The following is a 22,549-nucleotide window of genomic DNA, read 5'->3' as shown; positions in this document are numbered from 1 at the left end:
CTGGTGTCTTTGATTTAGCTGAGCATGGATCACTGCAAGAGATCTGGGTGCTTGCCTCAGTTAGAAAACAAGTAGGGATTACACAGTGTGTAGCCAGGGGCTGAGGGCCACAAGATGTGGTTGGACTACAATTCCCAGCAGCACCGGCTGCCATGCTCAGTGGAAGATATGGTAACCTTAGGTCCTCCCACTGTTGGTTTGTGTCATGAAATTTATACACCACTTGAATGCGGGGGGGGGGGGTACCCTCAAGAAGATAAAACAAGAAAACCAAGAAAAATGTACAACTGTACTTTAAAACATGCAAAAGTAAAAATACTAAAACAGATTAAAATTATCTCAACTTCCTAAGCATCTGGGTAGGCTTGTCTAAAGAAGTTGGTTTTTAGCAGGTGCCGGAAAGAGCAGTGATCTCAATAGTCAGGGTGCAACACTAAACAATCAGGTTCTTACAAATGCAAAACGGGCATTACATGCCACCTGTAGTAGTCTCAATTTGGCTGATTGAAGCAGTCAAGTGGGCACACGTTGGGTAAGGTATTGTAGGTAAACTGGTCCCAAGTTGTTACGGGCTTTAAATATTAATAGTAACCTCCTGAACACGGCCTCTTGTGATTCATATATTATGGAGAAATAGAATTGAGTGTGATCAGCACCTTGCTCTGAAACGCCTAATGACCATTCTGAACAGCTTCATGTAGATGTGAAATAGTGCTGGAGATAAGATAGTCCCCTGCAGCGGTCAGGGGGCCGAAAGGCACTCTGCCAATGCTACTGTCCGACTTGGTCCTGAAGGTAGGATTGGAATCAGTGTAATAATACAGTACCCCCCCCCCAAATTCCAGTTCCCTGCTGGTGGTATCAAATGATCAAGATCAATAAGCAGGAGCCAGTCACACTCCCCTTATCCTGCTCTCCATCAAGGCAACAAAGGGCAACTTAGCTCCATGGCCAGGACTAGACCCAGATTGGGATGGATCTAAATAATCCTTGGGGTGTCCTCCAAGATTGCCTGCAACTGCCTGACTATAGTCCTTCTCTCAAAAGGGGGTATTTGCAATTGGCCATTAGCTATTGCAATCTAAAGGATCCAGGGATGGTGAGATTTATAGTTCAGCAACATCTGGAGGGCCAGATCCCTCACATCTGGTCAGTGGTCAGGGAAAGCAGGTGACACCCAACATCTGGAGGTCCACAGGCTCCACAGCCATAGTTTAGGCACTTGCCAAGGTTATTGCTTTTGCTCATCTTGAAGCAAAGCAGCATACAGTGGTACCTTGGGTTACATACGCTTCAGGTTACAGACTCCGCTAACTCAGAAATAGTACCTCGAGTTAAGAACCTTGCTTTAGGATGAGAACAGAAATCGTGCTCCGGAAGCGCATCAGCAACAGGAGACCCCATTAGCTAAAATGGTGCTTCAGGTTAAGAACAGTTTCAGGTTAAGAACGGACCTCCAGAACGAATTAAGTACATAACCAGAGGTATCACTGTACAGTGCAGTTACGGTTCCTATCACGACCAAAGAAGACAAAGACCTTGTTCATTACCACTTACTGCATTCAGCACCCGCCTTCGTCTTTACCACCTTCAGGTAAATTAGGCCTGGGAAGCTTGTGAGTTGTCTACAGAGATGCAAGGAGTTTCGCAGCTGATCTAAGGGTAGGAAACCGGTTTGTTTTAAACATGGATATGAAGTGGGAAATATAGGATGACCTTTCGCACAAAGGGTAAATATACATATGCCCTGAACTGAACTTTCCTGCTGGTGTCATACACTGCCCTTAGTTAAGACTCAGGATACTGAAAATGAGTCCTACTGGAGCAAACGGCATCTGGGGTTCAGGGAAAGGTAATCAGTGAGCATGAGGACCACTTCGCAATCTTAAGTTGCTGTCTGCTCATTTCCCCATCCTTGCCCTGTAACCACCACCCTGGTTCTGGCTAGCCTAATAAAATCCTGCTAAAACCACAGGGGAAATTCCTTGCCCAGTTCTGCTTACAATGACTGTGGCAGAGAGAGCAGGTTTGTGGGGTTCTAGTCACACTGTTGAATTCATTTACTTTATATAGCTGTCCTCATAAGAGGAAGTTTCTGGACAATTCACAAAGGCAAAAGAAAACCCCACCCCACAGTAAAACAATAATATGTATGACTAACTAGGTGGGACTGTGAAAAGGAATAACTATCTCGTTCAGACCAATGCACTGAAGATGTACTTTCTTATTAAAGGACAACGTCTGCTTCTCCACATCTTCCCACAAAAGCCACTTTTATAAAACTTCATTTTTTCTTTTCTAAGAGACTGAGTGGGTCAAGTAGAGAGCGTAGCCAAACAACATTCCCTTAAAGCATGTAAGAAACAAATTCCACTGGTTTTGATTATTTTATATTCAGCAAATACTCATACACATCCTTCATGTACAAAACCCAGAGTTTAATTACCCAAGTAATATAACCACCAGGACAACAAAAAACAATAATCATTATATTGGCCAAGATATTATTCAGGGACCCTAGTCTATAGACTATTTACAACTGAAATCAATTCACTCTTTTGGGAAAATTATGTATTGGGGCTGTAAGATTTAACCTATTTAGTTGGTAGATAACTAAAGATTTGGGAACCAATTTAAATCTGAGGGTAAATTAACTGGGGGATAGACTGATTAAATGCATATTTTTAGGTGTTGCTGTAATAGAAATGAAAAAAGGATTCTTTCAAAAAATTGCTGTGATCCAAATAAAATTGCTACTAAATCCCATTAATTACTGACAAATGCTTACATATTTCCTGTAATGGGTGACTGTCCTGCTGGGAAAGGGAAAGGGAAAAGACCACTGGATGGTTAAGCCCAGTCAAAGGAGTCTATGGGGTGTGGCACTCATCTCACTTTAAGGCTGAGTGAGCTGGCGTTTGTCCACAGCTTTCCGGGCCATGTGCCAAGCATGACTAAACTGCTTCTGGCTCAACAGAACACCGTGATAGAAGCCAGATCACACAGAAATGCCATTTACCTTCCCACTGCAGCGGTACCTATTTATCTACTTGCACTGGTATGCTTTCAAACTGCTAGTTTGGCAAAAGCTGGGAAAAAGCAATGGGAGCTCACCCCGTCATGCAGATTCGAACCAGGCCCAAGAGGCTCAGTGGTTTATGCCACAGCACCACCCGCATCCCTGCTTATACACTCCAACACATTTGATATGGAAGCCTACCTGAAAAATAGGGCCAGTGATACACATTAAAATCTAACATAGGAATGTTACCTCCATTTATCTACACGACAAAGGTAAAATGTAGGCTGGCCCTCAGCACAAGCACCAATGCCCCTATTTCATAAGTGGCAAGTTAAACATGGAATGATGAGTTCCTAAGCAAGCAACCTGGGAAAACAGGAGTCCGTATAAGTTTTTCCAGCTGCCTTCAGCTTTGACAAACAGCCCAAGGATTGGCTCAGCATGCTAAATTAAGCGATACATACTAGAGCAATTCATTCCGGTGCAATCAACTGCCCATTTTTTCCTTAGTGAGGCCAGCTTCAAGTTGATCTGACAACTCAATATTTCCATGTGACACACTCTTCAAAGTTTTGGATGTTTGGCATAGATGCAATGACCCTTCATTACCAGGAAAGGAAAGGCTTCTTTGCACTTGGGCTGGAAGAAACCTGATCGCATGCATTGGAGTACAGTCCAGCTTTGTAGGTAGAGGAAAAGCCCATCTGCCTGCCGGGACTTACACAATTGCCTCGCCCCTGAGACTTCAGCATATCAAAGGAGTTTTGTGCCCTTAAAACTTGGATTTCAAAGTTCAGAAGCAGCCACTGATATACTAATCTGCATAAGCAATGCCTAGATCACCACCCAAGCAGTTCTGGAATTTTTCATGAAAGCAGGCAGACACCTGTTGCCTATGTTTGGGAAGTAGAAGTTGCTATCGCAGCTTAACCTTCCAGCAGGGCTTTTATCTTGGGAGTTTAAAGATGCAAGAAAGCAAACATCACCACAGGTACATCGAACAAAGCAAGATAATAGCAACATCTTCTTTTTTGCCTGAAGTCATGGCTGGCCTTAAGTAAATTATCCTTCTATGTACGACACCGTCAGCTTAACTGGCTTCCCTAAAATTTATAATGAGGCACTTAGTACTGCAATAAAGGCAGGGTTTTGTGAAAACAAGCAGTGAAGCAACACATTCTTTAAAATTATTTAATTACACACCTTTCTCGTAATAAGCATAATAGACAATAGATTGCCATCATTCAATTATTTACACCCTTTTCCCTTTAGCTTCAAAACAGGCATTTGAAGAGTTTATGAAGTAGCAGCTCTTCTCGCAGTGGGAGTGCATGGGGATAGGGCTTCTGCAGGAAACACTGTCCCATCTTGGTGGGATTAAATGGGATGATGCTGTCGTTGTTTGAACTGTCCAGTTGCTTTATGAAAGAACCAACCGTCTCTTCCAAGATGGCTTTAAAATAAGTAGTGAGCCGGAGTTCTAAAAATACTGAGATCAATACAAAATGATGAAGCTGAATTCTCTCCCCACTGCTGGCTCCGTGAGACCAAGGCAAATGTTGTTAGGACAGCTTCACACCAATTTTATTTTGTTCTTTCTTCATTAACCGCTGTGCTTCTTTCTCCATTTTCTTCCTTTGTTGCTCAGCTGCCCTTTTTTCCCTTTCTGCTATTTTCTGCTGCCTGCAATTTGACAAAAAATAGAATTGCATCAATGGATGCAAAAGATGGAAATGACTTTCCATCTAATGGATGGAAATACTTTCCGTATACAGAAGGTGCACAAATACAGTGACACAGAATTAATGGCTGCCTGAGATGGGACCAATAGCAGCCTACCCACGGAATATAATCTACTTTCCAATACAATTTAGAGCTAAGCCGTGGAACATGTTAACCAACATAAGCTTGGTAAAACAGATGTGAACATTGTTTGAAGTAAAATTCACCCCTTCTTGTAGCAGTTGGGTAAGATTTCAGACCATGTATTTTGACTACTGCATGGGAAACCATCCATGGCCTTAACACTAATCCTCAAGAAAGTGAAATATAAGTAACGGTGATTATTCTTTAAGCAAGAATGGGAGAGGCTTGGATGTATACTGAGCCCTCTGGTGGCTAGGGAAGGTATTATTTTAAGGATTCAGTATTTCCAACAATTTAAACTATTCTTTGCCAAGTATAGGGTCGTACCTTGGTTCTCAAACGCCTTCTGACTCGAACGTTTTGGCTCCTGAACACCACAAACCCGGAAGTGTTTTGTGAACTTTTTGGAAGCCAGATGTCTGACGCCTTCTGACTGAGTACAGGAAGCTCCTGCAGCCAATCGGAAGCCATGCCTTGGTTTCTGAATGTTTTTGGAAGTTGAACAGACTTCCAGAACGGATTCTGCTTGAGAACCAAGGTATGACTGTATATTATAACAACAACCTTTCCTGCTCATCTTTACAACTATACTTAAACAGAACTCATCAATGCTTTTCTACCAATCAGAATGGGATTTTGAATGAAGCACTGTAGCATTCTGTCCAGTACGCGTCAACATTTTTTATCAGCAACTTAGATGAAGTGGAATCCTTAGCAAACACTGCAGATCCCGCCTTTCTTCCATCATGAAAGAAAGATGGTGTACATGTGGCTCCAATCCAGGCACAGCTTCTTGTGCCTTCAAACCACGCTATTTGGGTTCTTGCGCTGACTAAGTATGCAATAGGAAGGTATGGAGAAGCTGTCATTCATAAACTCTTAGCTGAGTTGGACCCTGAATATGGCCTTTTCTCCACTTTTTATTGATAAATAGTATTTTTTAAAAGTAAGTAAGCAAATAAAAGGGACTGCATTCAACATATTTCCACTGGTGTAATGAGACTTCTCCTCCTCCATGTGCACACCCCAAAATCTTCTCTAGAACGGCCCTCAAACATTTGGGGATGGGTGGGCGGAGTGAAGAGGAAGCCCCGCTGCATGCATGGAAGTCCATCATGCCAGCAGACCTGAAGCACTGGATATGGTCCATAATTTTTATCCTGATTTTAAACCAAATCTGCAAAAGTGGATTGCAGAAGAAAATAGAACCAAACCAAAAAAATGTTCAAATTTAGAGCAGAAAACAGCCTTAAACAGAAGCAATCAAATGCCTGGGTGAATAGAAAATTCTTGGCCTGGTGCCTAAAGCTCTGGATATGTGACAAGTGAGCAGCACTGGGAACAGCATTCCAATATTAAATTCACGAAAGTGTCGGGGCTTTTCAAATTGCAATGATTTTACTGTTATGAATCTTCACAGTAATTGTATTGCCTCTTTATACTTGGGGTTTCTGTTTACAGTGGTACTTCTAGTTACGCACAATTCGTTCCGGAGGTTCGTTCTTAACCTGAACTGTTCTTAACTAGAGGCGTGCTTTCACTAATGGGGCCTCTTGCTGCTGATGTGCCGCTGGCACACGATTTCCGTTCTCATTTTCGGGCAAAGTTCTCAACTTGAGGCAACTTTTCCAGGTTAGCGGAGTTTGTAACCTGAGTTGTTTGTAACTCAAGGTACCGCTGCATTTTTTAATTCTCTTATATGAATGCTGTGCTCAGTACAGTGAAGAGCTTAGGTGACCTTAAGCTTGCACACTCCCCACTCCCTCTGGTGAGCTACTTTCATTTTCTACTCACCACAAGCCAATTTCAAACCCTGGTTTATGAAGCTTGCCACAATTAAAATAAAACTACAGTTGAGGATTCATGTGTAATGAAACACCCGCTTGAACATGCTTCTGTTCAAAAACAAGCAACGGGTTGCATCCAGTGTTCTGTGCTAATCAGTCCACTGACGCAATTGTTGCATGCACTGAAATTCACTGTGCCAGCGAAAATGGCCCAATAGCGTCTAATAGCTCATGACTGTATCAGAAAAGGGAAAAGAATTGGGGAGGAGCATACAAGCTGAAGGGTTCATTCATATAACAATGAACTACAGCTTAGTGTTACATGCAAACACGATTAAAAGTGCATGCTCCCTGAATCAATGCCTGCTAGTTAACAGCAAATATTTACAGTACAGCCAATTATAAGATTGTGTGAATTTACCTAAGAACCTCTTCTGCTTGCCAGGAGGCATCTTCTTCTTCTTCCCAAGCATTTCTGTTTTCCTGCCATGTCTCCAAGTCTCCCAGTTCTGGCTGGAAAAGGACAAGAATTCAACACACATCTATAGAGAGAGACTCAATCTGCTAAATCTCAGGAAACTATTATTCCACATTTGGGCTGTGTCATCCTATTTACAGTGGTACCTCTGGTTATGTACTTAATTCGTTCCGGAGGTCCGTTCTTAACCTGAAACTGTTCTAACCTGAAGCACCACTTTAGCTAATGGGGCCTCCCGCTGCTGCTGCGCCGCCGGAGCACAATTTCTGTTCTCATCCTGAAGCAAAGTTCTTAACCTGAAGCACTATTTCAGGGTTAGCGGAGTTTGTAACCTGAAGTGTATGTAACCTGAGGTACCACTTTATAGGAATGGAATCCTAGTTAGGCAACTGCAACTCTCGCACTCTCCACAGTACTTAATGAAGACAGTCATGTGTTGAATGAACTTCCAAAAACACAGAAGCATTTTCTGCTTTCTAGTGCTGGCCAAGACATTATTAATTCCTTATCTGTGCATACATCACTCTTCCATATTCCTGCCATGCTAGATTGTAACATTCCCTTTGGGAACATCTGTCTAAAACTCCTGAAGTTTTTACTAGCAGACAAAGCAAACTATCACAGATGTCTCTGTCACGTCCTAGTTTTTACACACATGAAATCCTAAATTTATGTCAACGAAAGGTATGATATATAGGATTGGATCCAGAAAAGTTCCCAAGAAAGGGGGTTAGCACAAGGTGAGTTTTCTTGCTCCTCCTTCTTCAGCATCTTCCAAGGATTAGGGGAACTCTGCTGAATGGGGTGGGCTGCAGAACAGGGTGAAAAGGGGGAAAGGAAGAACTGCAGGAAGACTTCAGAGAAGGTGCTTCCACCTGATTTTCCACAGTCCCCCTTTCACCCTCAGCTCCCCTGCTGAGCACAACACACCCTATTCAGCAGAGTTCCCTTGACACCCATGGGAGCCTTTTGGCAGGCTTGGGGGGTTGACAACCACTTCCTTTTATGGGCAATTGTCTAATGCATCGCATCCATTTCATGGGGGGTAGTGGAGAACCACCACATTTATCGATAGAGGGAACAAATGGATGCACTGGTTTAGTTCTTAATTTACAGATATACTTGTTGCATGTAAGGTCAGGCATGTCCAAAGTCCGTTTCAGGGGTCTAATCCAGACCGCCAGTCGGTTTAATCCAGCCACTGTGGCAGTTTATTCCCTGAGGTAAAATCCAATAAAATGCTCAACAACTTCAATCCTAAAAAAAGTTCAACACCTTTGGTCGGCCCTCACGCATGTTCACTTCATCAAATCTGGCCCTCTTTGAAAAAAGTTTTGATACCCCTGTAATAGAGGTTAAGGGGGAAGTGAATGAATTAAATCAATCCTACAATTTGAAAGCTTGGGGAGCAGACTGGATCAACCAATACTGTAGCGAGGCTAACATGCCATGGAGAACAATAAGTAGGAAAGTGTAGTGAGCCATGCCTGAAGCTACTCTACCACAAGCCACCAAAATAGCTGGTCAATGCTTGGAAGGGTGAGGCTTTGGCAGTTCAACCATTTTTATTTTGCAATTTAGCATGTCTTTTGTATTATGGGAGGTAGGAGTACAGGTAGGAGTGATATAATCAACAAGTTTCAAGATACACTCTTTAAAATGAAGTGCTGCCTTTGGAGATTTGGCATTGGAAAGTACCCTTAAGAGACATTCCAACAATACAACCTGCCTCTGAAAAAGCAAAAATAGTTACACATTCTTCTGAGAGAAAACATTATCTAAACACAGAAAGTGATCAGTACAGAGGAGATACTTACAGACTGATGAATAAAAGGAGTGTCTTGTGTAGCTGCTAATCTACTAGAAAATCCTGCACTGACATCCTGGTTCCCAAAACTTAAGGGTTCGCGTTTTTTAACAATAATCTGTAATATAACATTGGAGAAGAAAGAGAAAACACATCATAAATACCTTCATTATTAACAGAATGAATTGCAAGATTTTCAGCTCATTAACCTACTGTGGCCACAATGAATCATGCCTCATGACAATATGATATCTGACTACTTGACAATAAGGTACAGACTCACACCTGCACAACTGTGAATTGGAAGGAAACTCGCACACACGGGCATTCCCATACTTCCCAAACAATGAACCACTCTGCATGACCTTTAGACTTATGCTGCTCACTCTCCCTCCCAACCTCTTGCAGCCAAATGATCAGAAGCATCTGAATCCCACTTTAAAATATGGTTTCCCATTATGTCCAAACTTTGGTAACGCTGCTTTACTTAAGCTCTAGTCAGCGAGAATTTAGCCAGGATTAAACCATGGTCTCAGATTTCAGTGTGTTTCCACTAACCAGAGTTAAACAAACTGGTGTTTCCCATGTTTGGGCCAAAACAGAGCCCCATGGCCTGTTTAAAAACAGAAAAGGTGCTTATGATTTCCTCTTTGTGCATACCAAGGAGGAGAAAAGGGACAAAACCAAAGCTTATGAAGGCATGTACACTTCTGAACCGAGTCAACGCTGCTCTGGAAAGCTTAATTGCACCAACTCCCTTGGTATCATACTGTCGCCAGTAAACATACAAGCCAGTCACCTGATTACAATTGAAGTTCTAAGCTACAGAAAGGAGTAAGCTTCCTCTGAAGTCTCCAAAATTTGATAAAGCAGCAATAATGTAACTATCCACGCTGCTGTACTTGTAGCAACCCAGACTAGCCAGTTAAGAGATCAAGATGGAGTAACACCTTTAATTTTGCATGTTATCCCTCTGCCACATACAACCATGTTGTTGCATTACAATACTAAAATGCCCCAGACCAGCTGATTCACACAAAGAAATTTCCTCTGCACCAAATACTAATAAGGACTACTTTATAAGATGTTACATAATGTTTGGTGTCACGCGTGCTTGAAACCTACTTTCTGTGTTTTCCTTATTGTTGGCGTCATGTCCTTAAAATAATCAGGCTCCATTTCTTCCAAACCATTTTGCTGATTGGCCACATCACCATTGCCACCTTCAATCTTCACGCTTGTAGGTGCATCTTCATCCCACGAAGTCCAGTCTTCTACTTCTGACTAAAGATGGAAACAGTGAGACTTCAGCTTTCTATTTGCAGCTTGACACTCATAAAAAACAATCTATATTTGACTGAGCCACTTGGAATTACTATTGTTCAATCACTGACATTAAAAGGTATTACCTGCTTTGGAACCAATGAGTAATCCACAGTAGTTGGTAAAGTTATTTGATCTCCACTAAGTTTTCGCCCTCTTCCAGTCCTGAAAAAGAAAGACAAGGATCTTCTTAGTTCTGAAAACACGAACACTAAAAGCTATTGGTAAGGCTAAATATATTAAAGAAAATTATTGAACGTAGCTAAGTGAAAATGTAGTGGATTGAAAAGGTTAGTAACTTTTGTGTGAACAAGCAAAGATTAATGTCTGCTTTTGAAGATGTGCTGGTCTATATCTTTATCTTAATTTAGACCTCCCACTACTATCCTAGTTACTATAGATGTCTCTCAGCTGATGCAAGTGATTTCCTTCATAAGAATCAACATGCCTGACTACTTACCAAGGTACAGACTCCTGCTTGCACATCTGTGATTTGGAAGGGAACACATACACAGTGTGATGACATCTAGATAGTATGGACTACAATTCTCTTTGACTCCAACCATTGCACATGCTGGCTGGGGCTGATGGAGTTAGTGTCCATACCATTAGGAGAGCATCTTATTGCCTCCCCCTGCTTTACAATATATAAAAAGAAGAGGTCACTTTCTTTTCTGATTGCTCTTCCTCCTGTGGAATCTGGCCATTAAAATCCTTGTGTTGGAACATTAACTGAAGCAGTAGCCTGTATAGTTTCTCTGTACCAAAACACAGGCACAGAAGTGTGTAGAGAACTTTGAACTTTGAAGAGAGAACTGTGCCTGGAAGACACAGCTTTGAGTCTTTAGTTCAATAAAGTCTTGCTAAATTTCTTGAATTATGCAGCCCAAATGGATGGAACAGTGTTTAACATTATTTATTGTATGCATGCTTCTCACTATTTATATTGGGGTGGAGGTGGTGAGTGAGTATAAAGCCAGAGAGAATAATAAGGGAAGTTTGCCAGGAATGGGATCTATGCTGTAACTACCAAAATCTTCACAGGGACTGTACTTTTGTTTTCTAATTTTTAAGTAAAGTGTTAATATTTTCAAGGTTCAATCTTGAACCAAATTAAAGTTCATAGAACCACTACTGAATGAACACTACAGAAGCAACAAGCATACTTCTACATTTAAAAAAAAAGTAGTAGAGGGGTAGCTTAGTCGGTAGCATGAGACTCCTAATCTCAGCGCCATGGGTTCAAACTCCACGTTGGGTGAAAGATTCCTGAATTCCGGAAAGTTGGACTAGATGATCCTTGTGGTCCCTTCCAATGCTATGATTCTATCTGCATGCCTCAATTTGTCCATGGGATTTTTTTTGGCTGGGGGGGCAGGGTTGAGTAACAGATAAAGATTCATTGGCACCTTAGACCAGTGTAATTACTGCTGCAAAGACTTTCTGAAATTGTTTCTATTTGATGTTTATTTACAGTATTATCTAGCTATGTTTATTCATCAAGAGGAAAAATATTGAGTATGCAGATAACAAACAAACAAATATTGAGGACAGAAAATCCAGTCACATGAATACAAGATCTAGTTTGCTCTGGTAAGACCCACTCCTGAAAAGTATTGTGACACCTACTGCTCCCTGGAACTGCTTGACTTTGTCCCTAACAAAGAATGCAAGACTTTTTACCCTTCTCTCTGTACTCAGGATTTTATCTGCTTAATTAATTCCTCCAAAGGAGCCCAGGGCAGTAATGCAGATATGTCAGCTAATTAAAATGACTTCATCATGCATTCAAAGGTGTAGATTCTGGCCCACAAACACTAATGCCACAATAAGTGGCTTAAGGTGTCCCAGCAGTCTCTGTTGCTTTTGCAGCACAGCATTTCCTTTTTCCAAAGAAATGTTTACATTGTTAGCTTCTATGTTGCTAAAAGTGTCATTTCAAACCAGAAAAAAAAATTGTTCAACATTTCCAGGTACTCCAGAAGTTCCAGAAAAAGTTATATAGATGACATGAAAAAGAAGAGGTGAAAGTAGGTGCTTTAAAACAACTGTCATGGCTATTTCTTAGCAGTCCAAATAAGGAATAAAATGATATATATATATATTTTACAACTCTTTTAGGTACAACTCATTTAAACGTGTAACCATGCAAATTAAGGTAGAGCTTTACACAGCCTGAAATTAAATAAGAAAACAAGTTCTTCACAAATGAAGAGGGGAAAAACCTTACAATTAAACCAAAATCACATGCAAGAAAAGCTATTTACCTGCATATTAAGCGCTTAAAAAAAGACAGTACTGCTGCCAGGCATGTACAAATTTTAAAAAGACGGAACTGTGTAATGGCCATGGTGAAAGTCTTCACCTGCAAAAGAATTAATACAATTATGCTGACATGTATTACACAACTTTTTACTACCTTATGGATGCAGGAACAAAGCCAGCACATTCCCATTCGCTAAACCACTCTTTGGCTGTAACATCCAAACTAGGCCTAACCAGCCCTTCTATGTTTATGCTCACTGAATTCATGAGTTTACATATTTTTTTCAGACCACCTTCAAGTCTTGCTTTTTTTACCAAGGAAAGCAGATATTAAGAAGCCAAACTATAAGCAGCCTCTTGAATTTATCAGGTCCAGGGGAGAGGCGGGTTCTCTAAACTGCCTTTGCACTTCACTCCCTAAGCCCCACAGAGATAATTTGGAATCAGACACTTAAATAGTCCAAATAAAAATGGAAAAACTATCATTCAAGTGTGTGGTTCTCTTCTTTATCAAGTTCCACAAATGGTTTTCAGTAACTGCAGCATCAGGGCATTCAACTTACTATTAATTTTTAAAATCACAAAAAAATATTAGCCTGCCTGCCCATACAAACCTATGTTAATAACTTCTGACACATTAACAGCCTGAAGTGAACAAAAGAACCACCTCTCTGCCTCAACCAAATATTCCCTGCATGGAAGCAATTCTTACTTGCCATAGTTTATCAACTGAGTGACTATTCAAGTGAGTTTCTACTGCACTTCAACAGGGCTTCACAAGAAGCTAATCTGAATTTTTTAAAAGAAGTTTATACTAATTAATGAAAAGTCAATCACACACTCTGTTTTTCACTTGATTTCGTTAATGCAATGAATAGTATTTTGGATCTTTTTATGTCTCATTCACAGACAGACTTAAACTGGAAAATACAAATATGAACTTTCTCCTGTACTCCCACTCTGTAAACATACAGCCCATAATGCTTACCATTCTGGCAGAGTTTATACAGTTCAGAAAAGTCAGTGTTACCATGAAGTCAGTTAACCCTACATTTTCTCATGATATGCAACACTAAGCCTGCAATCCTGTACATATTCACCTGGGAATAACCATCAAGGAATTCTTTCAGACAGAGAAAAATAATTCTCAGACAATAACTATCACCATTTCAGCTTCAACAGTGCAATTTTGTGAAATAATTGAGAGTCCTACAACTCAAAATCTATTCTATTATACAGAAACTACTTTATAGTTCTCCCAGGAGCTTTACAGCATATTTGGAATTTTGTTATCTAACAAGGTCTTGTCTGTATGCCACAATGCCTATGATTTTTTATTCTTACAAACTGTATATAGGAATTGCATTTTATGACCACAAATAACTTTATTAAGACAGCATGAGGTGGAAGCATATCCTCATATCCCATAATATATCATAAGTGTACTGTAAATGGCAAGAAGAATAGAAGAGTAAATAACATGATGGAAGGCAATACAGTGGTGCCTCGCAAGACGAAATTAATCCGTTCCGCGATTCTCTTCGTCTAGCGGTTTTTTTGACTTGCGAAGCAAGCCCATTGACGGCTTAGCGGATTAGCGCTATTAGCGGTCTAGCGGCTTTTAGCGATCAGCTGAGAGGCGGCTTATCAGCGGAACAGCTGATAAGCGGCTTAGGAAAGGGGGGGGGAGCGGAAAAAACCCGCGGGAACTCGCAATATTTTTTCATCTTGCGAAGCAACCCCATAGAGAAATTCATTTAGCGAAGCGCCTCCAAAACGGAAAACCCTTTTGTCTAGCGGGTTTTCCGTCTTGCGAGGCGTTTGTCTTGCGGGGCACCACTGTAGTAGCAGGCGGGCAATCCTGTCCTGTTACTTCACTTAGGAGGGAAAAGTGCTTCATCATTAAAAAAAAGGGGGGGCGGGAAGCTCTTAATGCTCAGCAGCAACTGATACTCCAGTGGCTTATCTACCTGTGGAAACTTCTGGAATTGGCACAGCAACAAAGTTTCTGAAGACATTTCAAAATATATAAGTGTACTGTGAGATTGCCAACATTTCTTCCCCTTGGATGGTCAACCCTCTTTTTTCAGCCAAGTGTATAAAGCTGAATTCACACAAGTTAAATAGTTGTCACTCAACTGTGTGAGGCTTTATAAAGGTCAGTAAGAAAAATGTACAAATAAGCTAACTATGCACATATCAGGTGTATCAGGACAAATAACCCCTCCAAAAAGATATATGTAGATTCGAAGATCTAGGTTCTCCTGGACTGGAGTTAATGTATAAAATGAACAGAAACCAATCAATGTCAAAAGCATTATTTCATTCACTTCAACTAAGTATGCTTGTATTATTATATTTACTTCAACTAAGCATGCCTAGGTTTGCAGGCCAAGATGGAGGAGTTCTCCATGAGAAAGAAAAAAAGTTTATCTTCACACTCCTTCCCAATTTGACACCAACTCGGAACCGAGGTGGGGGGATATAACCCTATAGTAACACAGTTACCTCAATAAGCAAAGGGTTCACATACACCTAAGAGGATGGAAACAGAAATGGTAAGTTAGGTGATCTGTATTTTCTCAGGGATAAATTCAGTATCTATTAGTAACTGATGTTGAAGCAATACCCTGAAAATCACAAGGATTCAAATGCATTCTGCAGAGTTAACAAGCATGCAACTGTTAAATGCCATGAAAATAATCTCTCTCAACCAACAGCTCCAACCAGTTACAGCAACCAGATAAGAGTGGCATTATAAAATAAGAACATAAATTTAGAACAATCAGACACTCATGATGCTCCTCCCCTTTAGCCTCCAACCAATGTACACTGCAATGAACTAGTAAATAATAGTACTAACTTAAGTTCTGGAGCTAGCATTTCTCAGAGTATGTAAAAAAGGGCTGAAAATACAGTATCTGTCTCTGAAAATGTCCTTCTACCTTCTTCCACAACTTAAAGATCCTCCACTGCAAGGAGGTAGTCCTACCATGTACCTTAAGCATATCTCAGATTCAGTGAGCCCGTCATTGAATTGTAGCTCCCAAGAGAACATCTGGCTGCTACCCAGGTTAATGGTTTGAGCTCACCCAGAGACAGCTGTGGGCAGGACTCCTGCATTGCAGGGGGTTGAATTGTAAGTTGAGTCTGTTCCAGCTTACAATTCTATGATTTTATGTCCACCAGTCTCATTTCTTCATCTTCTTCTTCATCATCTTCTTCTACCTTCTTAGTCTACTTTCCTGGATTGTTCTGAAGTGTAAATGGCCCATAACTCTCTGCACAAGTCCTCACAAGCCATACCTCAGGTATATAAGAAAAGTTCATCTTGGTTGCCAAAGCAACACACAGTTAGTGAATTCTCTCCAGCTTACTCACTTTTCTCCCTTCAGTTAAAACTGGTCTTTTGGCCTATAGTGTTTGCCATCCTTTTCGACTTCCCTTTGTCATCTCAGAAGCCATGGGTAATCCAATACAACCTCTTTAACATTGTCTGTTGTAGGTTGTTTAGAGAGCTAGACTATATGGTGGCCATGTTTGTTGATGACACCAAATTAAATGGGATGATTAAATGAAAAGGGATAATAAAGAGTTCCAAATAAAGAGTTGAATGGGTACTAAAAGAGAAAATGGTGTTTAGTTAAGCAGGAAGTGATGCACACTGGGGAAGAAAATCCTAGTTTCATATATACAATGACGGGGCCTGATCTAGTGGCTACTACTCTGGCAAGTAATCTTGCAGTCATGTTGAATAGCTCAATGCAAACATCAATCCTGCATTATGAAAATGGCAAAATCCATGCTGGAAATGAATAGGAAAAGTATTAAAATAAAAAGACCAATACTATAATGGCCTTATACAAATCTATGATCAAACTTCATATGGAATACTGTGCACAGTTCCAGTCACTGCATCTTGCTGAGGGCTGAGGTGGAAAAGGTGAAGAGAAAGACAACCAAAATTAGCAGGGGGCTGAAGCTACTCCTCTAACAAGTGAAGGATGCAATGGTTGGAGCTTTTTCATTTAGAGAAAAGGTAAATAAAGGAAGGATATGATAAGAGGTTTGCAAATTATGCCTTTGTCCCAGTAAACAGATAATGGTAAAGGTAAAGGGACCCCTGACCATTAGGTCCAGTCATGACCAACTCTGGGGTTGCGGCGCTCATCTCGCTTTACTGGCCGAGGGAGCCGGTGTACAGCTTCCGGGTCACGTGGCCAGCATGACTAAGCCGCTTCTGGCGAACCAGAGCAGTGCACGGAAACACCATTTACCTTCCTGTCAGAGCAGTACCTATTTATCTACTTGCACTTTGACGTGCTTTTGAACTGCTAGGTTGGCAGGAGCAGGGACCGAGCAATGGGAGCTCACCCCGTTGCGGGGATTCGAACCGCCGACCTTCTGATCGGCAAGTCCTAGGCTCTGTGGTTTAACCCAGTGTTTTCCAACCTTGGGCCTCCAGCTGTTTTTGGACTACAACTCCCATCATCCCTAGCTAGCAAGTCCAGTGGTCCGGGATGATGGGAATTGTAGTTCAAAAACAGCTGGAGGCCCAAGGTTGGGAAACACTGGTTTAACCCACAGCGCCACCCGCATAGGAGACCCTCAAATTATAGGCATTGCCCCTACTTTCTGCCTGTCCTTGTTATCTGGTTTACCCCATTTAGCTATACAGGTACAGGAATTCTTCTTTAGCACTATAGTACTTAATTTGTTCAGAGCAAGGGACAGCCCTTGTCAATTAAGAGAAAATATGGTTCATAACCCCTCATTTTCATAAGGGAGTAAAGGTAAAAGACCCCTGGTTGGCTAAATCCAGTCAAAATTGACTGTGGGGTACTGTACGTGGACAACTGTATTATCCCCATTAGCCACTCTTCCAGATAGCTTGGAAATTCATCTAGGGGCCAAAAGGTGTTTTGCTTTTTCAAAGTGACAAAATATATAGATTGAATATAGCAAACCCTTATTTTTTTCAATACAAGTACTAATCATGACTACATACTATAACGTATACTAGGTATATGAACATCTCTTGTGGATTTTCGTGGGTGCAAAAAAAACAAATTGTCACAAATGTCAACTCGTACTGCTCAAAAAATGGCTATTCCTCAAACAGCAACTTCCACCCATGTCCAGCATTCTTAATGTGTCACAACCAGAGTGAGTCAAATGTATAAAGTAGAAGCTTTGCCTTTTAAATGTTAACGGTGTAACGTTCAAGTTGTTCAGTTTAAATGGAATCTAAAATATATGACCCTGTATTTAAAACAAAAAATCTGGTAGCCACAATTACCAAGACTCATGAGTAATAGCCAGTTTCCCTTCCAACCAACATCAAATTCCATTGAGCTCACTGGGACTTGCTTCCCAGTAAACATGCACATGTTTGGGTTGCAAATATTTCTAGAAACAAAGAGTTAAGACTTGCAACAAAGTAACTGTACTGTAATGCTTATCCTAAAATTTTAACTGCCGATATGACATGCCCATGACTTTAGTGTCAATCTCATAACTCAAACTTATTTAGAATAGAATAATAAACTATACAGCTCGAGGTGCTATTATGAATCAAATCTAGGGGAACAGGTATGCAGTAAAGACATCTGGACAGTTGAACATGGAGTTTTTCTCCTCAAATACTAGGTCAATACAACAGTTTACAGTGAGTGACCCCTTCCTTGACCAGCTTAAGGATGCTAGACTTGTCTGAAGTCTCATCCAGTATAGCATGCATTAAATACAGCCAAGGAGCTTTTCTTTGCATCTCACATGATCAAGGTCATTTCTCCCTATCTCTAGATATAGTTCTCATAATTTGTGATACCAGAAGTAAGTTCAGTATTTCTTTGAAGAAAAAGGCAATCTCACAAGTGATGCATGTAGATAGGAACAGTAAAAGTTCAAAAGAACAAGAGGAACTATAACTTTTATCTAGTGATGTACGTCCCCTAATGCTTGAAGTTTTATTTAGCTGCACATGTCAGAGGGCACCCCAAACTTTTTTTAAAAGGTGGGCTTTGGTTCCAAGTGGGAAGCACTGTTTTATAAAGAACTACAGTGGTAGGTAAAGGTAAAGGTACCCCTGCCCGTACGGGCCAGTCTTGACAGACTCTGGGGTTGTGCGCCCATCTCACTTAAGAGGCCAGGGGCCAGCGCTGTCCGGAGACACTTCCGGGTCACGTGGCCAGCGTGACATCGCTGCTCTGGCGAGCCAGAGCCGCACACGGAAACGCCGTCTACCTTCCCGCTGGTAAGCGGTCCCTATTTATCTACTTGCACCCGGAGGTGCTTTCGAACTGCTAGGTTGGCAGGCGCTGGGACCGAGCAGCGGGAGCGCATCCCGCCGCAGGGATTCGAACCGCCGACCTTTCGATCGGCAAGCCCTAGGCGCTGAGGCTTTAACCCACAGCGCCACCTGCGTCCCTAACTACAGTGGTACCTCAGGTTAATAACTTAATTCGTTCTGGAGGTTCGTTCTTAACCTGAAACTGTTCTTAACCTGAGATACCACTTTAGCTAATGCGGCCTCCCACTGCTGCCGTGCGATTTCTGTTCTCATCCTGAAGCATCTGTAACCCAAGGTACCACTGTATAACTATCACTAGTATTTATAGTACCTAGTTTAGAGCAGCTTCCAACTTTTACTCAACTCATTCCCACAAAAGGAAAACCAAGCTTATCAATTGAGCTTCGAAACAAGGTTATGGCCTTTGACTCAACTACAGATGCTAATTACAGTAACTAACCGGTGCCAGGATTGCTAGATTGCTGCAATCGTGTTTTCCACACGTTTACACTTTACTGCCATTATCCCTGCCTGTATTCCTTCCAGTTTCATTTCCCCACTGACCTCAGGAACTAAAATATTGAATGTGTCTTGAATCTATCAAGAGGCTTTTAACCCAAGGTTGGATGGACATGTGTCAGGGATTCTTCAGTCACGATTCCTGCATGGCTTTGCCTAAATTTAAACCCCACTGGCCTACTACCCTTAGCATCGCAAGACTGTCATGAGAGTGCTTGGACTAAAATTGTCAACCAAAAGCATTACTTTTCTGGTTCATCACCACAACAGTTACTAACACTGGGCTTCAGCGAAGCAAATAATTTAATTAGACAGCGTCTGTATGATATCGAGCGAGAGAATAATTTGGCCACAATAAGGACATTTTGTCCATGGTATGATTATTTTCCACCTAGTCATCTTGACACTTTGGCACCCTATCTGCAAAATTTAACAATTCCAAAGTACAGACATGCTTTCACTTTTGCAAGATTGAATATACTGCCTTCGGCTGGACTTCAGGGTCAATTTCAAAAAATTCCACCAGAAAAACAGTTATGTCCATGTGGAGATGGCAGTATTGCATCAGTTACTCATGTGCTTCTGGCTTGCACTCCTTATAAAGATTTGAGGACCGAGGTCATTACCCCTTTATTATTGTCCATGCCGAGTCACTCAGTCACTGCTACTCTGTTCTTCCTTTTAGCACATCGAGATGATCAAGTGACAGAAAAACTGCAAGGTTTTTAGTGGGGGCAATTAGAATAAGATCTATTATTTGATTATTGATGTAAACCCCCAAAATGCATTTTCTATAGCTAAGTTTCTACCTCTGTCTTCAGTACATTTTATTTTATTGTTATGGCTATGGCTAGTGGCTGATGCAAATAAAGATTCTTCTTCTCCTCTCTCTCCCCCTCATAAAGCAAAAAGCACATGCCCGAATAAAACTCCCTTTTTTTGTAAAAGGGGTGCCGCAGAACACCTCCCGCTGGCTTTCCACAACAAGGCTGCGACTCTTACATTACAAGGCGAGAAGGGGGAAAGAAGACCTTTTGGGGCTTCCCTGGTTAGCTGAGCTCGGCAGAGGGGAAGCGGGTGTCTGGCAAGTTGGAGCTCCTCGCTCCGGCGGAAGAGCCGCCCCTGGGAAGCGGGGGGGAGAACCGCGGCTGGCCAACCAGCGGCCGCCCCATCAGGGCTCGCAGGCGGGCCGAGGGAGGGACGGGGCCCGCCTGCTTCCTCTCCGAGCCGGGGAAGCAGCTGCCCAGCTCACCCCCCGGGACGAGGCGGCTCCAGGGCGGGCAGCGCCTCCCCGGCGCCCGCTCACCTTGTCCAGCGCCAAGCGAGGCGACACGACGGCGGCGGCGCGAGCCGAGGGGGAGCCGCTTCCCTCGGCGACCGCGGGCTCCCTTCATTCAAGGGCGGACGCGGCCTCCCGCTCAGACGTGGCCGTTGCCGCCGCTGCTGCTGCTGCTGCTGCTGCCGCCGCTGCTGCTGCCATCGCTTGCTTCCCTCATAGGCCGTTGCCGCCAGCCCGGCCTTGCTGTTACCTGGGAGACCCGCTCGCAAGCTCGGACCCGCCTCTTCCGGCCGCGCCCCGCCGCTCTCGGCCAACCAGGCGCAGAATAGGGGAGGAGGAAGACAGGAAGCGGAAAAGGCGTTTTGCGCAAGCGCCTCAGTGTGCTCGTCTCCGCCTTCCGAGGCGTCATCTCGCGCTTTGGCCCGAGGAAGGCGCGCGGGGGGAGGAGAGATGGGCGGGGCTTTAAAATGAGAGGCATGCATAGCCAAAAGAAAATTAACTGTCAGGCTGACAGAAAAATGCAGTATTAACATTTTGTTTATTTGTAATTCACTTCAGAAATTAAAAAACATGGGGGGGGGGGACTCGGATGGCTTTAAAACTGACACAAATTATTGCTTATATACACATAGGCATCCGTTTGGGACGTGGCACGTTATCCTTTTATGATGTATTCTGTGTTCTCATTTTGTATTTTGTTGTTGCAAACCGCTCTGTGATCTTGAAATGAAGGGCTGTACACAAACTTAAATAATTAATAATAATAATAAAGAAGAAGTGAGAAGTTACATGTCATTTAAATGTTATCCCACCCTTGTGGGTACCAGCAACTGCTGTTGCAAATGGCCCATTCTGTTCTTAACTACTGGTGCTGTTTGAATTCCATGTATAGAAAAATAGTTTTGGCCGCTCCTGCCAGGAAATACATCATAGAATTGGAAGGGACCACGATGATCCTCTAGTCCAAACCCCTTCCTCTTGTGTAATAAGGCTGTATCCAATACTAATCCTCCTCAGAGTAAACCCACTGAGATTAATGAACACGATTTAGAGCCATTGATTTTAATGGGTAAAGCTTAGTTGGATACATCCCATAGTCTGCAATGTTACATACCAACCTAAAGCATATTTGCTCAGCATTAATTCCACTGAATTAAATAGGAGTTTCTAGATAACATAAGATTGCAATTAAAAAATGCCATTGGATAAAATGGATTAGGATTTCAAGGTTCTCGATTGGGGGGGGGGGCAATATGCACATTTTTTCTCCTTAGCCTGTGCCATCAGGACCTTAAAATAACATCAGAGGAAGATTTAATTTCTGAGATTAGTTTCAAATCTCACGGTCTTACAGGCAGGCATACTACCTTATTTTGTTGTCAAAATTGCCTTAAAGATCTAGCTTCCATTGCCATGACCTCATATCCCTCCCAAATCTTAACTGCTTCTTTTAAAAACAGCATCTCTTTCAACTCAGCATCACAATTACGGTAAGTACTATAGGCAGTGTTTAGCTATAGTATAGCTATAGGCTAGGGCACCAAAATATATTGATGCTCCCAGGTTGGGAAAGGGTAGGCTAAGATAATACCCATCTACCCAAAATCCTACCCATCACTGCTCTGCCCCATCCTGTATCATATGGACATCCTTCTTTTTCTCTGCTGTTAACATGTGTTCTACTGTTATCATTTCTACTACTGCAATTTTAAGAGACATTTGGAATACAGTGGTGCCTCGCAAGACGAATGCCTCGCAAGACGAAAAACCCGCTAGACGAAAGGGTTTTCTGTTTTGGAGGCGCTTCGCAAAACGAATTTCCCTATGGGTTTGCTTCGCAAGACGAAATGTCTTGCGAGTTTTTCCGAGTTTTTCCCCCTTTCCCTCCCCCTTTTTCTAATCCGCTAAGCC

General features: G+C 42.1%; 1 protein-coding gene across 1 annotated transcript; it reads right to left on the bottom strand.

Annotated features, from left to right (window-relative positions):
* Positions 1-4,199: 4,199 nt before the first annotated feature.
* On the bottom strand, positions 4,200-20,802 carry EBAG9 (estrogen receptor binding site associated antigen 9). Its single transcript, XM_079984533.1, has 7 exons — positions 20,666-20,802; positions 12,551-12,648; positions 10,370-10,448; positions 10,086-10,244; positions 8,971-9,078; positions 7,097-7,188; positions 4,200-4,705 (listed from the first exon to the last, which is right to left on the bottom strand). The coding sequence occupies exons 2-7, from the start codon at positions 12,631-12,633 to the stop codon at positions 4,585-4,587; spliced, it is 642 nt and encodes a 213-aa protein (XP_079840659.1). The 5' UTR covers positions 12,634-12,648; positions 20,666-20,802; the 3' UTR covers positions 4,200-4,584.
* Positions 20,803-22,549: the final 1,747 nt, after the last annotated feature.

The sequence above is a fragment of the Podarcis cretensis genome, assembly GCF_951804945.1.
Source record: "Podarcis cretensis genome assembly, chromosome: 7".
NCBI classification, from domain to species: domain Eukaryota; kingdom Metazoa; phylum Chordata; class Lepidosauria; order Squamata; family Lacertidae; genus Podarcis; species Podarcis cretensis.
This window is presented reverse-complemented; position numbering and strand designations above follow the sequence as displayed.

Bases quoted from the DNA above. Each gene is read 5' to 3' on its own strand.
- EBAG9 (XM_079984533.1), bottom strand. From the start codon at position 12,633: ATGGCCATTACACAGTTCCGTCTTTTTAAAATTTGTACATGCCTGGCA. The intron at 10,449-12,550 runs GTAAATAGCTTT...TTTCTTTTTCAG, and splicing joins TTTAAGCGCTTAATATGCAG to GACTGGAAGAGGGCGAAAAC. The intron at 10,245-10,369 runs GTAATACCTTTT...TTCCATCTTTAG, and splicing joins ACTCATTGGTTCCAAAGCAG to TCAGAAGTAGAAGACTGGAC.